Source organism: Polyodon spathula, chromosome 5 (genome assembly GCF_017654505.1).
Source record: "Polyodon spathula isolate WHYD16114869_AA chromosome 5, ASM1765450v1, whole genome shotgun sequence".
Classification (NCBI taxonomy): domain Eukaryota; kingdom Metazoa; phylum Chordata; class Actinopteri; order Acipenseriformes; family Polyodontidae; genus Polyodon; species Polyodon spathula.
The window spans coordinates 49,552,190-49,575,937 of record NC_054538.1 but is presented as its reverse complement, the minus strand read 5'-3'; the positions used below and the strand labels follow the sequence as shown (position 1 = coordinate 49,575,937).

The 23,748-nt window shown below is 39.2% G+C and overlaps 1 protein-coding gene across 1 annotated transcript in view; it reads left to right on the top strand.

Moving 5' to 3' along the window:
* elp3 (elongator acetyltransferase complex subunit 3) overlaps positions 1–23,748 on the top strand; it is a 162,900-nt gene that overhangs the window by 101,099 nt on the left and 38,053 nt on the right. The window contains exons 10-13 of the mRNA XM_041250697.1: positions 1,971–2,164; positions 6,050–6,140; positions 16,878–16,943; positions 18,281–18,508. Of these exons, the coding sequence (XP_041106631.1) occupies positions 1,971–2,164; positions 6,050–6,140; positions 16,878–16,943; positions 18,281–18,508 (579 nt within the window). The remainder of the gene's footprint in view (positions 1–1,970; positions 2,165–6,049; positions 6,141–16,877; positions 16,944–18,280; positions 18,509–23,748) is intronic.

Here is a 23,748-nt window from a genome sequence, read left to right as displayed (position 1 = left end):
TCAACCATTGGTTTTGATTTATTATTTCCAGCTGTCCATATGGTCCTTTGCAAGGTGCGGGTAGTATACCAGAAAATACCACAGTTTTGGTTTTCTCTTTTAATTTCCTTCCTAGCTCTCTGAATTTGTTTTGCAGGGATTTTGGTCTGTCTCTTCCAATGTTGTTTGTACCGATGTGGACGACTACTACCGGGTCGTCTCCTGTTCGTTCTAGGAGCCTGTCCACGTTTTCAGTGATGTGCTTGACCGAGGCTCCCGGAAGGCAGCACACTGTTGTAGTAAGGGGGTCCAAACTGCGAACTGAACTTGCTGTGTTTCTCAATATGGAGTCCCCAACAATCATGACCTCCCTTCTTTTTACTGTCTTGTCACCACTGTCAATAGGGTCCTGGATGTTGTTCCTTTCATTCTCTTGTTGTTGGTTCTGCTCATCACAATTCTGAAGTGACTCAAATCTGTTGGTTGTTTTGATTTCTGGTGGTTGTGTTTGACGAAGTTTCTTTTTTTCCCTGCTTCTGCCTACCTGAACCCAGCTGTTCTGACCTTCTATCTCCCTGGTGGCTTTCAGTCTGTTAGGGGTGATGCAGACTTCCATGAATTGTGGGTGTGCCAGTTCCTCAAGATCCTGTTGCTGTCTCACTTCTTCCAGCTCCATTTCTAGCATGCTTACTAGTTTATGCAAATCCTGGATCGCGCGGCACTTTACGCACACTTGGTTTAGCTCCGCTGGGTTTTCTCGGATTTCCCACATCAAGCAGGTGTCACAGATTACTGGCTTGAAAACCATGTTGAGGTTTTTTTTTTTTTTTTTTTTAAGTTTAGTTTCTTCTGCAGCTGTCAACCTGCTTTCAAACTGCTTCGAAACTGCTCTGTACTTTTCCACGCCTGTACTTCTCCCACTCGCTGTCGCTTCCACTCGCTGTCGCTGGGAAGACTGCCTCGTTTAACTGCGTTGTTCTGCTGTGCTGTCGGCTCCTCCCCTCGCCCGTGTCTCAAAACGGCGCTGAATTTGAATCAGCTGCTCCGAGTTTCAGCTTGTTTGTTATCACAAAAACACACGCGGCTGCTGCTGTGTTTCCCCATGTCCTCTGTTTTCTGATTAAAGCAATTCAAGATGCAATTTCTCCTTTCTGCTTCGAAACTGCTCTGTACTTTTCCACGCCTGTACTTCTCCCACTCGCTGTCGCTTCCACTCGCTGTCGCTGGGAAGACTGCCTCGTTTAACTGCGTTGTTCTGCTGTGCTGTCGGCTCCTCCCCTCGCCCGTGTCTCAAAACGGCGCTGAATTTGAATCAGCTGCTCCGAGTTTCAGCTTGTTTGTTATCACAAAAACACACGCGGCTGCTGCTGTGTTTCCCCAATGTCCTCTGTTTTCTGATTAAAGCAATTCAAGATGCAATTTCTCCTTTCTGCTTCGAAACTGCTCTGTACTTTTCCACGCCTGTACTTCTCCCACTCGCTGTCTCTTCCACTCGCTTATGCACCAGCACGATACTTACTTGTTTTGGCCAACATGCCTTTTGTTTTGTTTAAATATTTTATTTTCTATTATTTAATAAAATACTGAGCGCTGTAGTGTCTGTTTCACAAGCCATTCATTGTTTTCGTTTCTGTTCTGGTCTGACTTCACCACCCCTGCAGCCATCCTGTTCACAACATAGTATTTATATTTATTTCTGTGTGAATGCGTTTGTTTGTGTGTGTGTGTGTGTGAATGAATGTACAATGCATTGTTTATCACACGTAGTGAATTGTGCCATCTCCTGCAGCTCGTTCTACCGTGTCACAGCTTGGTACACCTTAGCATGGAGTCTACATTATGTTTGAAAGTCTCTTGTGGTGTGTGGGACCATTTGTCTTTCAAACCCTTAAGCAATGTAGTGGGTTTTAGTCATGTGGTAGTTGTACTTAGGTACAGTTCTGCTAGCTGTGCCTCATTTCTTCCCTTAAGATTTTTTTATCTTTCTGTAGGAGTTCTTTGAAAACCCTGCATTTCGCCCTGATGGAATGAAGCTATACCCAACACTGGTGATCCGAGGCACTGGACTGTACGAGCTCTGGAAGACAGGGCGCTATAAGAGCTACTCGCCAAGCACACTTGTGGAACTGGTGGCCCGCATCCTTGCACTAGTACCCCCATGGACACGTGTGTACCGTGTTCAGAGGTTGGTCATCTTTCATTTAATTTAATTGTATTCATTCGTTCATTAAATATTTAAACAGAGTGAATTGTTCAAATATTTCATGTGTGATGTGTAACAAACAAAACCTTGCTTTATTCCAGTGGTTCTTAAACATTATGATTGCGGGCCTTCTGTGTGTAAGAAAAAAATGTTTTACCTGACAAACTGAAAAATAAATGTAAAAGATGCCAGACGCCTGCAGAGCTTGCAAAGCTGCACTTCGGCACGCATCATCACCAAGTCAACCCTATTTTCCAAGTACTTTTTTTTCCTTATTTTTCTGCACTTAAGTTTTACTGAAGTACCTGCTTCATAATGACAACCTTCCTATGCTCACCAGAAAATGACCCAGAATATCAAATTATTCTATTAAATATTTCTCTAACACTACAGAAGTAGTTTTAGGTTTGGCAAAACGATCAATAACTTTACTATCCATTCCTGATTCACATTACTTATTTGTTAGCATTTTTATTTTTTTAATGGCACGTTCACATTCTACGTCAAAAACATTATTTATTTATTTTTTAATTCAGGTTTAGCCAGGACGTCTTTTAATGTGTCCATTGCCTCTTGGCAGATCAGAGACATTTTATTAAATGCAACGTACTGGAGCAGGGTTAGAAACTCCTGCTCATCTGTGGGGAATTAAATCTGATGAAGACTAATTCATGTCTGTCTCAGTAGTCCCCTGGGCGAGTACTTAAAACAAAACAAATTTACACATATATTCTCGCATTCGCAGTCTTGCATTAAAAAATAACGAGGTGTAGCAGTGGTGAATAAGCATTCATAATGCTTACTAAACAGTCACACAGAACTGAAACACCCCTGCAATGCCAACCCCACTTAATGACATTTTACGTCTGTGTTCTTCCTCTGCGCAGGATATAAAGTTTATTGGGCATTTGATTTGACTGAAACATGTTGCATCTTTGAAGTAAGTGTAATGTCATTTTATAAAAATTTGGAACAATTATGCCAGGTTGTTGCGAACCCCCCCCCCCCCCCCCCCCAAAAAAAAAAAAAAAAAAGGTTTGATTTGCAAAGGGGGCCGGTTGTACTAACGAGATAAAAAAATAAAATAAAATAGTCCACATTTTACTAAACGTTTAACTAAACACTAACACTAAACTAATAAATAAAAAATGGCCATAATAAACATTATCTTAATATGTTGCTTAAAACATAATACAATATATTCATAAGTTGCGTTCTTGTCTATAAACAACAGTGACCAGTTTAAAGTTTGTAGCTGGGGGGTGTTTATATATGATTGTCAGCATAGTTTAAGTCATTGGAAGTTGAAATTTTTTTTTTTTTATTAATTCTGTTTTCTTATACCAATAGTGAGGAAGATTCTCCTTATTGCTATTTTTTTCAGGGTGATTATTTCTTTTTTCCATTTATTTATTTATTCCAGTGGTAAAAAAAAAAAAAAAAAAGGTTGTTTTAGTTTTTTAACCCTTTGCAGTCCTATGTCGGGCCAAGTCCAATTACAGTTTTCCCTTTCCAGTTATTAAAAAGACATCAAGCACAAGTATATAGTTGTTTTTTCTCTGGAAAACGCCAAGAAAACCTTTCAATGGCCGAGTGAGACAGATAGGAGCCGAGAGAAGCCAAAAAAAAAAAAAAAAAAAAAGTGGGGGGTGGGGGGCAGATCTGAGCAATACACAGAGGCCCTGCACCACAGCCCTAACACGGACATAAACAAAGAAGATAGCTGCTTCCGCATCCAGCACTCAAAGAATATCACAGACATCTACAGAGCTTTTTGAGATGTTCTAGTAATGAAATAATGATTTGGATTGCATTATTGAAGAGTTTGGTGATAAAACGAGTGATCGGAAGAGGATTTATCAGTATGCATTACTGTGAAGAGGTATGTGATAAATACAGCGAACGAGGGGTGGGGCTTGGCTGGAGATGCATTACCGAGTGTCCTGTTGATCTGCAGTGCCTTTTAAACTTGTTTTACTGTGGAAAAATACTTTTAAACAGCGTGTGTAAAATAAACGGCACGTGTGAAAATAAATTGGACCTGACGCGCATGACAAGCGCTAAATAAATGGATCGCTAAGGGCTAAATCACTAAAAATGAACTAATGTTTCCTTCAGAAAATAAATTAAAATTGAATTAATTCATTAGAATTATAATTACTGTACATATATGATTTGAAAACGACTTCTTGAAGAAAAGCTCAAGTCAAATGTTGAATAAAATAACTTTGTTCTTACTAAATCTAAAAGTGTGCTTAAAATATATTAAGTAAAAAGAATCTGAAGTTGCTTAATACCAAAGTGCTTTTTAAAACCTGTTTGTGTTGGTGTTGCGTCACTGGAAAACCGCACTGAAGCACACAGGAAGTGAAAACCCTTTGTTGTGTGGCTTCGGTGCATCATGGGACATGGAGTTCTGAAGAAAGCCATCTTGTATTTCTTCAAAAGCCTTTAACTGTGGCGAAGATTGCAAACTTGACCTTTTAACCACAAGTAGAACTACGTATAGTAATTTTTAATTAATACACTGTTTCAACTTTCTTCACTTTTAAGGACTGGTAATTAAACAATTCCATGGTGCATTTTTGTTTAAATTCAGCTTAAATTAGTAATACTAACCATTAAATTATTACGTGAAAAAATATATTAACGCAATATTAAATGTTGAATGTATTTAGAATCCTAATTATTACTGAATATATGGTTAATATATGTTTTTATAAATTACAAATTATTACAACCTAATACAACCTCTACTTTTTATTTTTTTAACTTTTCAATTAAAACAAGTGTATTACTTTCACAACAATGCATTTATTTTGTTTTTGACTGTTGAACAGCACTGATGTGATAACATTGAATTAAATCAAGATTGAATATTGTCCTAAAGAAAAAAATATGCTGGATGAATCAATCCTATGTATAGCTAGAATTTGATGATTACTTTAAAAATATATGTTCATATGTTCAGTGAACGATTTGATTACACTTAAATATGAATGTTGTTTTGATGGTGAGATATAATGATATTGTGGTAACACCCTAGATCACACCATAGCTTTACTAGGTTCTGCAGACTTGGGTTGTGAATCCTCAAAACCCTGGTTTTAGAACTAGTGTTAAGGGCGGCTTCTGAGTAGACCCTTATAACACAAGCATAGAGTTTCTGCCTCAATTTTTAGACCTAGCTACTTGTTACTGGGATTCCTAATGGTAACGCACAAGGCAGCCTCTCAGCTTAGCCTAGTAGCATTCCAGTCATTTTGCAGTATTGCCCTTGTGACAGCTTGCATATACTCACCTATTAGGTAATGATTACATTAACCCGGGTTCCCTGAAATAGAAAAGTAACCATTTACTGGCTTGTTATCATGGATCGTTGTTGCTGCGTTACCTATTTGATAATGTGGGCAATAATCCTTGCACTATCAGTGCGCTAGTGCTTTGAAACAGACTTTAAAGTTATAAGTGTAAATGTTGTCAGGATGCTACAATGAAAAGAAAAAATACAGTTACGATATTTAAACATTTGTAGCAACATGTAGTGCTATATTTTTCTGGAACCCACTACTTGCTCTTTAAGGGTTTGAGTGTGGAACGTGTCACGAAAGTTCACAAATATAGCCACTTTTACTTTTGTAGTGCTCTATTACAATATACAGGGTATCTTCTTTCTAATTATATATTCTCAAAAAGGAAGGCAATTATTTGCACAAAACTTTGTTAATGCATCATTTAGGGTTGATATTAAAACAATAAAAGCAGGGAAATGTGATGTTAGGGTTCTGTTTATTCAAGGTACTTCCTGTGTTTCTCACTGACCGGATTGATGTAGGCATCACTAAAAAACTGTCTCCCCTTTAACAGAGATATCCCAATGCCACTTGTGAGCTCTGGAGTAGAACATGGGAATCTGCGAGAGCTGGCACTCGCTCGAATGAAGGATTTGGGCACAGAGGTGAGACTTTCAAGATTAATAACCATGAATTAGACATTGTCCTTATATAACTGACTGTGAGAGAAGACTTATAAATTAGGGGAAATGAGTGGATCATTACCAGAGACTTTAGAGCATGCTTAAAGTGAACATAGGTGTGTCAAATTCAATGAAGATTTCACATTTGCTCCGCTAAATAAGTACCTTCAGTCGGCTGAAATGGGCCGGTGACCTTTACCTCCTTCTCCAACCCAATACTGGAAGTAGTCCTACTGAGTGTCAAAAATCAGTCCCCTTTCAGAGCTGCTCTCTTGCCCATGATCACTAAAACTGATTTGTAACAGGGAGATGCAGATTTGATATTTTACATGAATGCAATTTGCAAAATGTGGTGTTCAACCCCTGTCTTCATTTATACATGTTTGTGTGCATGTATATTCCGAAGAGGATGCTAGCTTTTTCTTTACACTAATATAGTGCTTGTTTTTGTTAATTAGTTTTATTCTACTTATTTCTGCAGAAGCAGAAACTCTAATACACTATGAAATAGCACACTGACACGCATGGCAAATGTGCTGCTCTACAGTTTTAAGAAGTCCAGGGTGGGCAGTGGAAAGTGAAACAAGCAATGTGATTGGTTGAGCAAGGTTCCAGCTGTCCCTATATTGGATGGATACGGACAGTTGGAGCCTTGTCACATATTCTAAATGACTGCAGTGTCTCACAGAATTTAAAAGTATCGGACGGTAGCCATTTTGTTTTCACAGTTACAGATGTACCGCTGTAACTATGAAACGTGTGACCAGTTACCTGCAAAAAATCCCAAAGTAGTAAGCAGACATGCTGATTTGGATAAAGAATAATTAAATGAACTGGAACAACCTCTGTCAGTGACAAGGAAAAAAAAAAACTCGCTGCCGTCTCAACCCCGCCCCCTGGTGCATCTTTTCAATGGCAGTGTCCACAATATCAAATCTAGATTTTCATTTTCCAATAAAATTAATTCTCAGCTTAACTTAGTGTGTAGTTCAAAGTTATAAATGGGACTACTTTATTGGCGTAAGGATATTTAATAAAAAACAACACATTTTTTTCACTAAACATGATTTATGCTTTTTTTTTTCGTCAAATCCACTGTTTGGCCTGGATTATAAATGCAATAAGGCACTTCAAGACGTCCGTATACGTTGAATATACCAACTTCTCGGGGGTTGGAGGCACTCAACTTCGTCTCATGCTTCATAACGCCCCAGAGTTGTCCGTGTGTTCGACGGACTGCCTGTTGCATACATAACACATGTTGAGTATTAATTTGCTGTAATAAATAATCAATGAGATAAATTGGTTTCAACTTGAACTTCTGCCTTTTCTGTTCAGTCTCCTGGCGTGAAGGATGTGGATAAGAAAATCCCTTCTTAGAAAATGTTTGCACAGCAAGTAATTTCTCACAGCTCTGATTTTCAGTGAATTGAAAGTTTACCTTATTTTTCAAGTGATGCTAATGCAGCCCCCCAGAAATTCAGCATTTTTTGATTCTTGTAACAAAACTCAGTGGTTTTACCCCCTTTGATTAGTTCACTGCAATTCACTCCTGTGCAGAGTGGAACTGAATTGCCAGGCTTTGATTCATTAGATATTTGATCCCAGTCAATCAGTCTAGTGAAATTTAGCAATGCTTGCTTTATGAAAGTTTTATCAACTGAATATCAAATCATACTAGTGCTGCAGGTAACTTAAATGTCAGTTTGGCTGATGTTGCTCACTGTACCAACTGCAGCATACATACATTAATTCTCTACGATATTGTGACTAGGGGTGTGCAGGAAACCCATTCCTCATAATCGTACTAAACCAGTACTCCTACAAATACTCGTATTTGGATTTACTTGGATGATGTCATTGGAAGTGGGTGGGGCTAAAAACGGATGTGCTGTTCAAATGCATCTCTGGTCCTGATTTCCATCCAGAAAGTGATCAGACAGTGGTTTCATGTTTATTTAACAAGGCTTTTGAAAGTTTTAAAGTCCTAATGGTTCCTCTTAATTCTTGAGCAAAACTTATTCTTTTTTATTAACAAATTGTATGGGATGTTTGTGATGGTGGTGGTTTAATTTACGCAGTTCAGGTGGAGACCACTTAGGCTGCAAGATGTATTTATTTATCATAATTTATTTGCTAATTATTTTGGGGAATTTTGTGATTGTGTAGATTATGTAGTAAAGTACGATGAGAGAAATCAAAGAAACTAACAAATATGTAAGACATAGAACAGTAAAACCTGTAGTCTGGAGTTCTTTGGGATTGGAAAAGTGTGCCGGATTAGATAGTGTGCTGGATTACAGAATTATTGTAAAAAATCAAATTCTGTACCTAAAAATGGTAAAATGACAAAACTACTTGAACATGTTAAAAAGAACAACTATTACTGTAGACAGTATAAAGTCAGCATGAGTCTGCTTATACCATTTCTACGCATAGAAAACATTTACTTGTTTATACTGTACCTACATCCAGGATTCAGTTGCTTTTTGCTGGCATTCAGGTTTTCTTTGTGTTGCTTTTCAGTAGACATGTTTCAAATGGCTTTTTGTATTGGTTTTGCTAAACATTCAGCTTTTTTGATAAGCACACATTTTCTTTCAAGAGAACTCATTGTGTGGACATTTAGACATTTATTTCTGTTCAACCACGGCACAATTCAGAATGACTCAGGCGGGACAAGCGAGTATTAGCCCATGTGTTTTTTTCTTGTTTTCTGTTTGTTTTTTAATGTATGCTAGTTGTAATCTTAGTAAAGAAAAATCACATGACCCAGTGCCAGTTTTACATGTTATCATTTCTGTAAGGATTTGGTCGGGACCCAAAAATCATGCCAAGTTATACAGAATGCTGACATGTGGAGTGACTTTATAGGAGGTTTTACTGTATTTATTTGGTGATTGTAGGTATTTTTGTGGTGTACAAAAAAAGAAAATATTATTTTTCAATATAAGGCTAATGACCGCTTATTGAATCTGCAAACTCAAAAACTTTGGAAAGTGATATTTGATGTGTCTCTGATGAAAAAAATACAAAGACTGTGGCACTTTGACTCAAGTGGGCTTCTAGGACTGCGATCATGTAAATACGATAAAAAAAAAGCACTTCATTTTTTAGACTTACAGGGCCACCGTACTTTGCAGTACAGGCTTGAAACACACATCAATGGATAGGGGAGGGACTGAAGCTCACGTCCTAATAGTTTTTTTTTTTTTTTTTCTTTTGTGTGACGTTATGGGGGGGGGGGGGGGGCAATTTGGTGTGGCCCACGTCTGAAGGGCAGAGACAGTTTAGAGCAGCCCGCAGAAACAAAACATCACAGGAACTTGTTTAGAGCGAATAAAAAAAGGGCAAACAATGTTAATCTGATTTATTTGACTTATAATTATATTAGAACATTTATTTTGTCTCATGTGTTTTAATGTTTGTACAACATTTATAAATATCAAGAAATTAGTGGATTTAAGCAGGTACTATTTCATGAACTAAATGTATCAGGTACACTTTTTCCTTATTACTGATAATAATAATGAATATTATTTTATTTATAAATATTTATTTTGGGAAAATAACTCGAGTACTGTCCATTATTGCTTATAAAGTCCCTGATAATAACCATGTATTGTATCATTACAATCCGTCAGATGAAACAATGGCTTGTGATCTACCCATCAATATCAATATCAATATTTTTCAACAGAACTTTCAGGAAGTATTTTAAGGTCCCTCGGGTCAGAGAATAAAGTTTGTATGGTTTCTAAAGTACTTTATAATGTTCCCCAGAGTATTCTGATAAAAAGGACATCATTTGCAAGATGCTACTGTAGCAATAGATTTTTAGTGAATTTTTATAGAACTAGAGTCAACTACAATCAAAAAGAGCCTGGTCCCAGGGGAGCATCCCACTGAAAAATGCTTGTTCCTGAAAGGGTTAAACAATGCTCACAACTCATAGGAATAAAAAAAAAAAAAAAAAAAAAAATGCCTCATGTGGCATCCCTGGGCGAGGCAGAGCTGACGACCCCAGGCGACGGCAGCAGCGGACCCTCGGGAGGTGACGCTGGGAAGGGTGCCCCTGGCCAAGAAGTCGGCAATGGGAGCTCCACTTTTCCCCCTAGCGGTGGAGGTGGGAATGGCAGACAGTGCTCCCAGGTGGTGAAGGTAGTCCTGCCATGGTGGTGGAGGAGGAACCAGCAGGTAGTCATCCTCTGCTGGTGGAGGTGGGAGCGGCAGAGGCAGCTCCTGCTGCTCTGCTCCTGGTGGTGGAGGTGGCGGAGGCAGAGGCAGCTCCTGCTGCTCTGCTCCTGGTGGTGGAGGTGGGAGCAACAAGCAGTCTCCTTCTGGCTCCTCTCCCTCTGGCGCTGGAGATGGCAGCGATGGCTTCTTTCCCTCTGGCGCTGGAGATGGCAGCGATGGCCCCTCTCCGTCTGGCACTGGAGACGACAGCAATGGCTCCTTTCCTTCTGCTGCTGGAGATGGCAGCGATGGCTCCTCTCCCTCTGGAGCTGGAGATGGCAGCGATGGCTCCTCTCCCTCTGGCACTGGAGATGACAGTGATGGTTTCTCTCCTGCTGATGCTGGAGACAACAGCAGCAGGGCTTCTCGAGATGGAGCTGGAGATAGCGGGAGCCCTGCCATATCTGCAGCCAGGTAGCGGATTACCACGTCCGCAATATCTGGGAGGGACACTGGGGGGTGTTGCTTTTCCCAGGCTTCCCATCGCTCTCCAACTCCGGCCCACAGGAAGTTGATCACATCAGGGAGGGCCTCTTCGGCATTCCTCCCAGGCTCCACCAGCCAGTCCCAGATTCCCTCAGAGGATTTGTCAGCCTCTGAGCCAGCGGAACCTCTTCCCCTGATGCTGGATGCTCAGGCTTCTCCATCTCCTGCCATACGTGGCTGTGGCTGAATGGAAGGCACCTGACCTTACCACTCAGGAAGCACCACCCTTCCTCATCCAGACAGGTGAGGCAAACATCTGGCATGGTCTCACCTCTGACACACCTCTCTGTGCAACCCAAGCTACCGGTTTTTATAGTGGTGACCGAGGGATTAACTGGCTAACAATTATCTTTTTATCCCTCGGTCACATTCTGCATGAGTTATATAAGGATGCATGACGGTCAGCTAGCAAAACAATCTGTAGCTGATAAGTCACGCATCCTCACCAGGTTTTTAAAATATATATATGAAACAATAACAAATAATGTTAGCTTTTGCTGAAAGCTGTAAACACAGACAGTAACAGAGCAGCCATAATTGTATTAAACAAACAAAAATGTAAACAACGTCAATGTTTTTTAAAATCAAATAAACTTTTCTCAAATCCCAAACCTCAATGAGACAGTGTTTTTCCGCTTTCACACAGCCTGCAGTGCACATTCTAACTGGTGCCTAGTGCTGCATCCGTGCACGATACCCATGTAAAATCCTGTGTGGAATTTGCAAGAAGGCACGTGGGAGACTCCGAAAAGATGTGACAAAAGATTATGTGGTCCGATTTAAACAAAAATTGAACTATCTGGCTGTGGCAGTGCGACTGCCCTGCACAGTGGTAAATTAGCGTTGGTGTGGTTTATATGTGGGAATGGGTTTATTGTGTATTGTTTTGGAATTGATTAGTTTGATTGTATTATTGTTTACAGACGGGCGCTCGATTGAGACTAGCTGCTTGCTATGCTTGGTTGAGGGGAAGGGCAGCAAGTGATTGGCTGTGCTGGTCCTCAATCAGCACGTGGGCGGGTCTCGACCGAGTGTCCGTCAGTTTAAAAACATCCGCGGGAGGTAGCTCGGGGCTGCTGCAAGGCCTGCCGTTTTCACGGCACCTTTTGAGTTATAGTTTGGGGTATTGTGTTTTATTTTGCACTTTTTGTACGGTTTTCTGTATTTGTCCTCTGTGCGTTACCATCGCTGGTAACGTCATATGACCGCCTTTATTTTACTTTCACTTTCTGTTTGTTGTTAATAAATCCTGCGCGCCTGTGCCGGCGTTTCAACACCAACCTCAGTCTCTCTGTATGCTTGAACAGCGGCTACCCACGCGTGTGACCCGAGGAAGACCCTGTCACACTGGCCTAAATGCAAAGCGTTATGTCTGGCGCAAACCCAACACAGCACATCACCCAGGTAACACCATCCCTACTGTGAAGCACGGTGGTGGCAGCATCATGCTATGGGGATGCATTTCATCGACGGGGACTGGGAAGCTTGTCAGGGTACAGGGCAAAATGGATGGAGCTAAATACAGGCAAATCCTTGAGGAAAACCTGCTTCAGTCTGCAAAAGACCTAAGACTGGGACAGAGATTCACCTTTCAGCAGGACAATGACCCCAAGCACATAGCCAAAGTGACACTGGAGTGGCTTAAAAACAAGAAAGTGAATGTCCTAGAGTGGCCCAGTCAAAGCCCGGATTTGAATCCAATTGAGAATCTGTGGTAAGATTTGAAGATTGCTGTCCACCAACGATACCCATCCAACTTGGCAGAGCTTGAACAATTTTGCCAAGAAGAATGGGTGGATATTGCACAATTCAGATGTGCAAACCTGGTAGAGACTTACCCCAAAAGTGTCACCACTGTAATTGCTACCAAAGGTGGTTACTTATCTAACCAAGACATTTCAGTTTTTTGTTTTTCATTAACTATTGTTTCACAGTAAAAATTCTCCTGCCTTCAAAGTGTTGAGTAGGTTGTATAAATCAAGGGGAAAAATAATCCCATTTAAATGTATCAAGATTTCAGGTTGTAACACACAGCTGAGTTGCTCGAGAGCAGGGGTAAGGCAGAGTTTAGCCCCAGTGGAGGACATGCTCCCACATGATTGAAAGGCTAAAAAGATGACAACACTCACTCCTTTAAATTAATACTGCACAGACAGATGACTCCTGTACCACAGATAGTAAAACAGCAGTCGGCAGTGCAAGCGCATGCAGGTTGCTGAGGAAGAAAGAATAAAAGAAAAAGGCTGAATTGGGAGTCACGGATTCCTTGAAAGCAGCAAGCCTGCTTTCAACCTGAAAGGCAAGGGAACCAGAGTAGACTTGCTGCTCTTTCACAACGTAGACGTTTTAACAATCTCCGTAAAATTCGATATGGTTGCCGAACCATGTGACTTGCGGCGCTTTTTTTTTAGTTTTAAATGTAACTCTAACAGTTGCTTTTTCTTTTGTAATTTGTATTTTTGGCTCACAAACATCCCAGTTAAAGTCGCTATCTTCCTGATAGAGCTTATACTGTAGGCAACTCTTCTAATTTAAATGAAATGCTTGCTTTGGCTGCCAAATTTTCATTAATTTCTATAATATAATGAAGAGAACGGACATTTCACTATGTACTCCCTTATTCTGTTATCAAAAGGTATTTCATTAGTTAATTTTTTTTAAAAGATTGCTCATTATAGAAAGGCATTGGATTCAAAACTGCTGATTACATTGAGTCCCACTTCAACTGCCAAAACTTATTTTTTCATGCCAGCACAGCCTTGCTATGTGTAGGTAAAGTAGAGGTCACTAAATTAGTTATTTTCCTTCAGTAGATCCAGTGAGTACTAAAAGTTATTAAATACAGTTTACTCTTCATTGTCTTATATTCAAACATAACTTGTCCTCTGTTATAATAAAACATTTACACTTCTATTCTGTTTGAATTATTCTAGAATACCTGTGTTTAGCTTAAAGACTACTTTCAGATCTTTTCTAAATAAGAAACTTGACTTTTAATCCATTAAACTATAGGCTTGTTAAATTGAGAACAAACAGGAATATGGAATCCTATAATCTCATATATTAATACAAAGTACAATATAACATTTCTTCTGAGTAGTGTGTTAACAATGTGGTTAATATTTCTTCTGACTTTATATTCTTTAAAATACATTAGTCATTACAATATTTGTTGCAGTTTCACAAATGTTTAATTTGTATCCCAAAGATCAGCCTGCTTCCAGTAGCTGTGACAGTCTTGGGTCAGTTTCTGCTCTTAGTGAGTCTGTCAAAGCCACCACAGTTGTAGGTGACCCAGTCTTTAAAAGCCTGATACCTGCAAAAGACTTAAATCATTAGCTGGGCTCCCATCTCTACATTCTCATTCCCATCATCAGTGGGAAGACTTCACATAAGTTAAACTGTTTCTATCAAAGAGCCATCCATCTCTGCTGCATACACCTTTCACTCAAAAAAGGCACTCGCACCTTGTGCAAGGGAAGATGGGTCTTAGGGTCACTTGTGACAATATCCTTGGAAATCCTCTATTCAAAATAGCCTTTCAATGGCCGAGTGAGACCCATAGGCGCCAAATGAAAAAAAGAGCTTATCTCCTAGCCCCATGCATTACAGAGATAACACAGACATAACAAAGGAGATAGCTGCTTCTGCATCCAGCGCTCAAAGAATATCGCAGACATTTACAGAGCTTTTTGGGAGATGTTATAGTAATAAAATAATGACTTGGATCGCGTTATTGAGGAGTTTGGTTATAAAATGACTGATCAGGAGAGGATTTATTAGTATGCATGTCTATAAAGAGGTATGTGAAAAATACAGCGAACAAGGGGTGGGGCTTGGCTGGAGATACAGTACTGAGTGTCCTTTTGTGATTCAATGCCTTTTAAACCTGTTTTACGCTGGAAAAAAAAAACATTTTAAACAGCGCATTTAAAAATAAATTCTACCTTAATTAAATGCAAAGGGTTAATGTTATGGTGTGTAATGGAGTGATGGTCCAAGCTTACCCCCTCCCACAGTCACATTATTCTTTCAAGAACACTCAGGTATTTAGAATATGGGAAACAGCAAATTGCTAGTTTTGACAGATATAAATACCGTACTACTTCAAATTAACGCCGCCTTCGAATTAATGCCTCACTCACATATCAGCTTTTTAATAGACATCACTCTCAATAAAGAAACGTAAATGTGTTTTTTTTTCTACCCCTGCTCAAAAAATAAAGAAACGCACAACTCTGGCTATGTGCATGTGACACCCGAAGAGACTGCAGCCTCAATCCACCATGTAATACAACCTAATGCACACACACCTTAGTAGCACATTTTATTTTATGTAGTTTACAGTAAGAACTGACAACCTAAGATGAACTATTTACAGCGTAGCAGTCAACACAACAGGGGATAAAATAGGGGCTGTCTGTTTACCTCGTCCTTAGCTTGGATGGTGAAAACTTAAACTCAGAGGATCTTGGAGATTTGCCGGTCACTCTGGCGCTATCCGAAAGCTGACCGAAGATATCTTCTTGTAGGGGGTTTAGTTGTTTTCGTTTTTTTATTCAATTGGAATTTTGCTCAGTCCTGTACAATTATATATATAATAAAAGGTGCTTACTATGAGAATATTTTTAGTTTTGGTTTCTCTTAAAGAGAAATTACAAACAAGCAGCTAAATTACAGTGAGGAAAAAAATAATAACCGGATAAGATATATTTTTAGTTTTAACGGATATGCAGAGGTAATATTTGTCATTAAGAAAAACAACTGCATCACACTCAACTATCGTTCTCTCCTCTTCTTGTCCCTCCCCATAGCAACCAATACACACTCCTGATTCGCTGGTAAAATACTCCCTTGACCTTCCAACTCCCACCTAATAGGCTCTCATAATAGGCGCTCAGTAAATATACTGTATACAAGCCCCAAAACACACAAGAGTATAGTTCTGCAGATCGGAGCCTCCCACAGCATCGCTTCTAAAATGCCTTAAATCATGTAATAAAATATTGCAGCATTTGTAAAGCATAGTATTATTAATAAAGGCCGCCCTTGTATAATCTCTGCCCTCGTTTAAGGGCCACAGTCATTTTGATCAATTTAAAATAAACGTTGCGGCGCCAAATTGAAGTTATACGGTAGTTATTTTCGTAACGGATGCTTCACAGACTGCAAATGACTGACATTCACAAGACAAGCTCACAACTGACTACCTAATACTAGTACGACTGCTCTCTCCTAAGGACCGACACGGCATTAAATACTGTTAAGTAAATTACACATTCTCATTTATACGTATTTGTTTAACCTGCATGAATACTGTCTTTTGTTTATATTTCTACTGTTTACTCGTTATTATCATTGTCATTATTATTCTCTAGTCCCTAAACATTCCCAGTAAAGACACTTTGCTCAACAACATGCATGATGCATAATAAACTACTGCTGTATCTTAAGCCTCTGTAAGCAGGTCAGTTTATTTTTTATATGCAAGGTAGTTTCATTTACTTTGCATGTACTGGAGACATCACATTAGATTAGTTTTTCTGATTACTTTTTTGCTGCTTTCGATTGGTACACAATTCAGTAATATGTAAATATAGCATAATGTTGTGTGTTTTTTGAGGACTGGTGGCGGGTCAACCAGTTAGTATCAGTTAGTCTTTTTGCAACTACAAAAAAAAAAAAAAAAATACAACATTAACACATAGTGTAAACACACATAATCATAATTGAGATCTAGTGTTGGTCAACTGACAAAATTAATGCCCAAATGCTTGTCAAAACACAACCTAATAAAAACTAACCGTATACATGTTGTTTTTTCTGTAAAATGCTAAAGAGGAATATGTAGATATCTTGCTTTGGGTGTTTGTTAGCATTTGAAAGTTGTCTTTTAAAAAACAATTTTTAACCCTGCAACAACTAACGTTATATATTATTGATTTTATTTTTTATTTTATTTTTTTTATTATATCTGGCCTTTTTTATTTCTTTCAGTGTCGGGATGTACGAACTAGGGAGGTTGGGATTCAGGAAATCCATCACAAAGTGAGACCCTATCAGGTGAGTAAGGGATAACAAAAACATTTCAAAGCTTAATTTTAAATGGATATATACATTGTTAATGTAATGTCTGTTATTATTTGTTACAAACATGCATGTGTCCTTTAAAATAAACACAAAAGGTGTGACCAGGACTGTTCCTGTCATAGATGCCTCCCTTTGCTATCGGCTGAAGTAGGTTGAACCCCACCCCCACTACACAAGGCCAGTAGGTTGAACCCCACCCCCACTACACAAGGCCAGTAGGTTGAACCCCACCCCCACTACACAAGGCCAGTAGGTTGAACCCCACCCCCACTACACAAGGCCAGTAGGTTGAACCCCACCCCCACTACACAAGGCCAGTAGGTTGAACCCCACCCCCACTACACAAGGCCAGTAGGTTGAACCCCACCCCCACTACACAAGAGGCTGTGTGGTCCGGTGGTTAAAAAAACAGGCTTGTAACCAGGAGGTAAAAATAAAGATTGTTAATATTATATATCATTGTAGCATTAACTGCTCTGTCCAATAACTGCCCTACAAGAAGAGGAGAGAGAAGTGACCCTTAAAAACACAGAAACTCTACCTGCAGTTGAGTCCTGCACCTGAGAACGCTACTTAGCCCTTTCTTAGACAAAGATTGTATAAGTCGATGGCCAGGGTGTGCTGTGGAGGGAAAGTCTCTGATAGATCAGAGCTGTAACCAGCAGATAACAAACAGATGACAATAGGAGATAGCATTCCTCTGACTGTCTGGCTTGTGTTTGAGTAATCACACCTTCTACACAGATAAGAAGGGGAAAACGAGGGGAAAGTTAATTAAATACTGTTCTTCAAATGGAGAATATGGTTAACTGCTTTGTCCAGAGCTCTGTAAGAGCCTGGGTAAGGCACTACATTATCTTTTCTGTCAGAATTTAACAGTTAAAGTCACACAGAAAATGATGGACCACGTCACTGACCACTGTCCGGCATGGGTCCAGCAGGTGCCCTCAAAGCTTTAATTCACACAAACCTTTAAACTGCACTTGTTAATTCCCAAAGACAGATGGTGGCTTTTATTTTTCTTTAAATTTTTTTTTTTTTTTCTTGTTGATTCCCATGGCTACTCTGGTAATGCATATTTGTGCATCCATCATAATTATTTTGTCTGTCACAAAACATGTGTACCATAATTGTACACGTATAAAATACAATGCACCAAATGAAAATTGTTATGTTAGTAGCGTGTTTTAGTAGTTATTCAATGAGAAAAGGACCTCATTGTGTTGTTTGACAGCCACTGCACTACCCTATTTATTAGTTGGAGGTTCTGTTTTTTTAAGGGTCTTTTGCAATTATGTGTCTCCTGGTAGGTGGAATTGGTGCGCAGAGACTATGTTGCAAACAGCGGCTGGGAGACTTTCCTGTCCTACGAAGACCCTCAGCAAGACATTCTCATTGGGCTGTTGCGCCTGCGGAAGTGCTCGCCGGATTCATTCCGGCCCGAGCTGAAAGGGGGCGTCTCCATTGTGAGAGAGCTGCATGTCTACGGCAGCGTGGTTCCCATCAGCAGTAGGGACCCTGGCAAATTCCAACACCAGGTACTCAGGGCTGACAGAGTGGGGAACTAATGAGAAAGTGGAGGGTCTAAGGGTGGAGCTGTTGTTTGTATTAGATGCGCAAACATGATATTGAACACAAGAAATTTTACGAACGAAAGGAGGCCTTTTGGCCTATTTAAGCTTGCTTGGTTCCTTTAGCTGATTAATCTCAGTTTTATCCAGTTAGATCTTAAAAGACAGAGCTTGCATTATAGTGCGTGAAGCAGGAATCCCGGAATTTTCAGACCGATCCACAACCCCCCCATTTTTTTTTTTTTTGTATAGATGTGCGCCCAATTCCTGCAGTCTATTAAGAACCGTCCCTCTACACAACTAAATACAGGCCACCAGACTGCAACTAAAATAGACGTCAATGCGGGGTTACACAAAATAATCTGCCTCTGCCTTTAAAAACGTGTCAATATTTCTGAATGTGCTATAACATCGGTCTGTAAAGACAAAAAAGTGTTTTAAGCTGAAGTGGAGAAGGACAATCTGACAGGACACAAAAGCCTGGAAGGCCAGAGGTGCTGTATTAACACCAGCAGAATACAATAACCCCAGTTTTATTAAACAGTTGTGATGATGAGCAAGTATGGTATGTGAGTACTGTTCCTCTTTAGCAGCCACATCTATCCCAGATATAATAGGTTTGGTTATATTGTGTTTGCAGATTGCACAGCAACTAGATGATAAGCTGATGATATCTCTTCAGCCAAAGAAGATGGCACAGTAATTTAAGACGTTACCATAATGAAAAACAGCAAATGTAGTGCAAGTTTTATACTAAGTCTAAAGCAGGGTCAGCTGCTGCAGGAAAAATGTTGTTTGTTTCTCAGACTGACCATTTTAAGAACGGTGAAAGCATAGAATTACTTGAAGCTGTAATTAGGAAGTGTACTAAGTGTAGAAACAAAACATTAGGTATTAAAAGTGAAATGTATTGCAGCTTACTTGATTGCAGTAGAAAAACTTCCATTCACAAAATGTAGCTTTCAGATTGTGGTAATAAAAAAGAATGATTTGAAAATATCTAAAATATACAGTATGACAATGTGCTTTCTGTAGTGTATTTAATATCATAAATAACAGAAGACATTCACTGAAAGTTAAACTTGTTTTTTTACTGAAAAAAATAAATAACAGGTAAACGTAAGAGCTGGATGTGTTATGCTGTCAGATCAAGACTGAGTATGTGAGCTGCAACACGCTATTTCCCATATTACAACTGTACACAATTAAAGGTGCAGTCACCAATTCAATACACAACACTTGCAAAATATAAATACACTGAGTTCATTGCAGTCATCTGCTGCATAGAATAACCATTGAGCAGAATGAGGCAACAAACAAGCAAGTAAAAACATTGTTACTTTTTTAGTATCACTTGTGTAATTTAATACACCCTTGGCATGAGGCGGCATTAATAAACCCTCAAGCTATTGCTCCTGAGGTTGATATGGGTGTGTGGCAAAGTGGTTTGCAGTGCGCAGGTGTAGTGGTGATGTGATTATGAAACGGAAGACAGACAACAAAGTTCACAATCCAAACAGGTTTTATTTTTATAATCCTGGTCTGGTGACGACAAAGAATAGTTCCAGGCAATAGACATCAATGTCTGTTGCACTGTTCCAAAACAACGGGTTGCAGTCCCGAAATAATAAGACGTAGTTCGTAAATAATAATCACAGTAGAACGCACACAAAGACACACGTTCACAAGTCTACAGTGGGTGCTGTAGTCCTTGTGGTGTAATACAATTTACCTGTGTACAATGTTACAGTGTTGTCCGGGTTTAGTGCTGGCCTTAAGCGACAGCTCTGGATCATGTTAGCCATCTAATAATAACAAACAAGTAGATTTTTAGACACGACAAAACACTCACAGTAATTCACAGTATTCCTTCTGGTTCAGCTTAACCATAAACAAAGGAGCAGATGACCTTGCTATGTCCCCTTATATACCGTTAGTCACGCCACCTTGGTTAACGAGTGCAACTGTTTCTCCTCCAATCCCAGGTTGCCACATCTCTTCCCTTCTGGGGCGATGACTTGGTGTACATAACTCCTCCCCCTTTCTAGATGGCCAACTTCCACCTAACCCTGGGAATTAATTGTCAGGCCATCCAGTCCAGGGCACTCTGTTCCCTTTACACAGCCTGCTCACATGCCGGGAGGGAGATTTGTAACCAGGATTCATTCTTTCTCTGTCACAGGGTGTTACACTTCACCTCCCATGTATCTATTTCTTGCAGGGTTTGTTTATGAATACAAAAATCACATAATAAATTGTCCAAACAATTATGAATGTGCAGCATTTGACTGATCATTTATGTTCAGAACCCTCCTTCCTTGTGAAATGTGACACAAAATACATACAGTATTGTTGTGACCTCACTGGGGTAGCTGCATTTAGGGTTGCCACCTGCAAGGGTTTGACCCGGACAGTCCAGGAATTGGCATCTGTGTCCGGGTGGCAGGAATTAACAAGCCCGGCACATTAATGTATGGTTTTTTAAGTGAAACGCATAAGAAACACCAACTTTCCAATAATATTTTCTTGGACATACATTTGAAATTGAAATAGTTGCTTAAACGGTTTCCACTATCTTACTAGAAATTTACTGTTTAGTACTGGTCTGTACGTTCTACTTTGTCCCCAGCATTTGAATAATGCTGAAGATAATGAACATACCCACGTGATGTAAACAATCCAAGTGAGGGGTTGTAGTCACGTGACCCCAGCAGGCTACATACTGGTGGTTAAAACAAATCATGGCAGCTAATGCAAAAACAACATCTTCCACGGCAAAATGTAATGTATACTTCTTACCTCCAGTCACAGGAATTAAAGATATCATTTATGATGTGCCAGATATTAGGAATTTTTGACCCATACTGAGCACCCCAGCTGAGTGAGCACACTTTGATGTGATTTGACCAAGTTTCTTTCTTCCTTTCAAGAAAACTTACTTAATGGTACATGTTACCAAAAAAGAAACCTTGTTTAAATGAACTACTGCACAACACAAGCAATGCAAACTATGTATCTTCCTTCTGTAGATAACACTTTTTGTTCCTTTGCTGTCCTGTGTGTATTGCACTTAAGCAAAAAACAATTAACATTTGCAAAAAAGATTCTCCAAAGTGGTTAATGTTCTTGTTTACTATTCAAATGATAACAGCGTTTAAATCAGCCTATCAGTGTACTGCTTTTTCTGTGACCTGTACTGTACAGTAGGGGTTGGGATAAATTCAGTGCTGCATTGTTTTGATTTAGGTTGTTAAAATCAGTTTTTCAGCAGTGGAGGTAAAATAGTAGAAATGGATGACAAAGCAAAAAAAGCAAAGTGTCTTTCCGTGATTGATCGTGTCAAGATATTTCCTAAAATAAACTGTACATGCAGATAGAGGTAATTGTTTTGCATATCTTAATGTGTCTTTGGAGAAAATACGATCGATCGCTATTTAGCTTCAGAATCACACATTAACCTCTTACGCCCCCCTGTTTCGCGGGCGGAACATCGATGCTGCAATTACACATTATATTTAAAAAATCATCTGTAATATTATTACAAAAGCAAAACAGCAAAAAAAAACGGACTCTATCAAAAATATTGTTTTCCTAGGAATTTTTCGAATTCGCCATTTCACCGCTGAGATATTCCCTTCACAATGTGTCTAGTACCTCACGGTTCTAAAACAACTCAGATCAACTAGCCTACGTTTCGCTGCTCTGGCCTTACATATATCTGTTGATGGTGAAATCTCGATGATCATTTTTCAATTTGCAAAATTTATAAAATCGAACGAAATGCCAAGCAGTGTTCCAAAGCATCCCAAAAGAAGACGATTCAGTCTTTTTGATGTTTTGGAGGAGATGAATAATAGTAAGTGCCGACGAAAATGACTTTCTGGGTTGGAGAGCGCTGATTCAGCGTCTGTGAAGCAGCATTTGAAGATGGATTGGAGCCTCTTCAGGATTTGTAAGTATAATGGATCCACACTTATTATTATTATTATTATTATTATTCATAATTTTCAATATGCATTTTTACTGTAAATGTTATTAGAAAATGCAACAATTTGACTCTCAAGGGGCACATAAAAATAACATTTTTTAAAATAATTTTTATTGCATAGTAAAGAGCAACACCATGTCTCATCTGTGCTGTGCTGCTGTATACGGTCCCTGATCTTTACGATGCAATACAAGTTGCAAGAAGTAATTGTTGCTTCCCGGCCATCTTTATTATTTTCTCATTGATGTGCATTGATTTAGATTATTGCATGGGAATGTTTAGCAAACTTTTGTATATTTCACCTAGAGACAGTGTAGGTTTTTTAGCCTTTCAAGATAAGCTGTCTGCCTGCTCAAACAATCACTCACTCAGTTCCTTTGTTTGACACATGTCAATCAAAGTAAAGATGAAAGGAACTGAGGTGTTTTCAGTCTGGCAGCCTGATTGAGAGCAGCAAAGGTGCCTGCAATCTTCTTCTTCTTCTTGTTATTATTGTAGACATTTAGCAGCCTTTATCCAGTAATCAACATATGTTCACCTGTCAGCAGTGCTTGAATGAGAGTAACCACTTTATTTTGACAAAAAAAACCTCATTATTTTGATTCTTGACATTTACATACTTTCAAGCAAGTGAGTAACAAAAATACAGTCAGGTGCTGAAAATTCAGAGCTACAAAAAAATCTCAGTAGCAACATTCTCCTGCACAAACACACAGTTATGTGAGAGCAATGTGCCTGACAGTTGTGGCATATGAACTAAGAGTATTTGTCATGCATACTCATCATGGATACATTTCGGGCACCCCAAAGCTCCCCAAAAAGGCCACCTTTTGAATGAAATATTGAATAAATAAGTAAAAAAGAGGATTACAAAATCTAATTCATGTGGCAATGTATAGCATGTGAGGTGCCAGAAGGTAACCTCTGTTTTAGATCTTGCTTAATAAACTACTGTATGACTGGCCATAAAGATTTACACAATATTCATTTTTGGAGAGGTTTGGGGACCCTTGGGCCTAGCTTTGTAAAAACTCATGTAGAATTTGATCCCTTTATTCAGTCAGTTTCAAATTTTTATCCAGTGTAGCAGACATGTTGAGGAAGCAATGGAAAAAAATCTCTTCATGTGCTACAAGGTGAAAAGATGACGATAGAATATAAACAAATGAAAAGCGTTTTTTTTTTTTTTTTTTTTTTTTTTTTCTGGTTATCTCCTTCC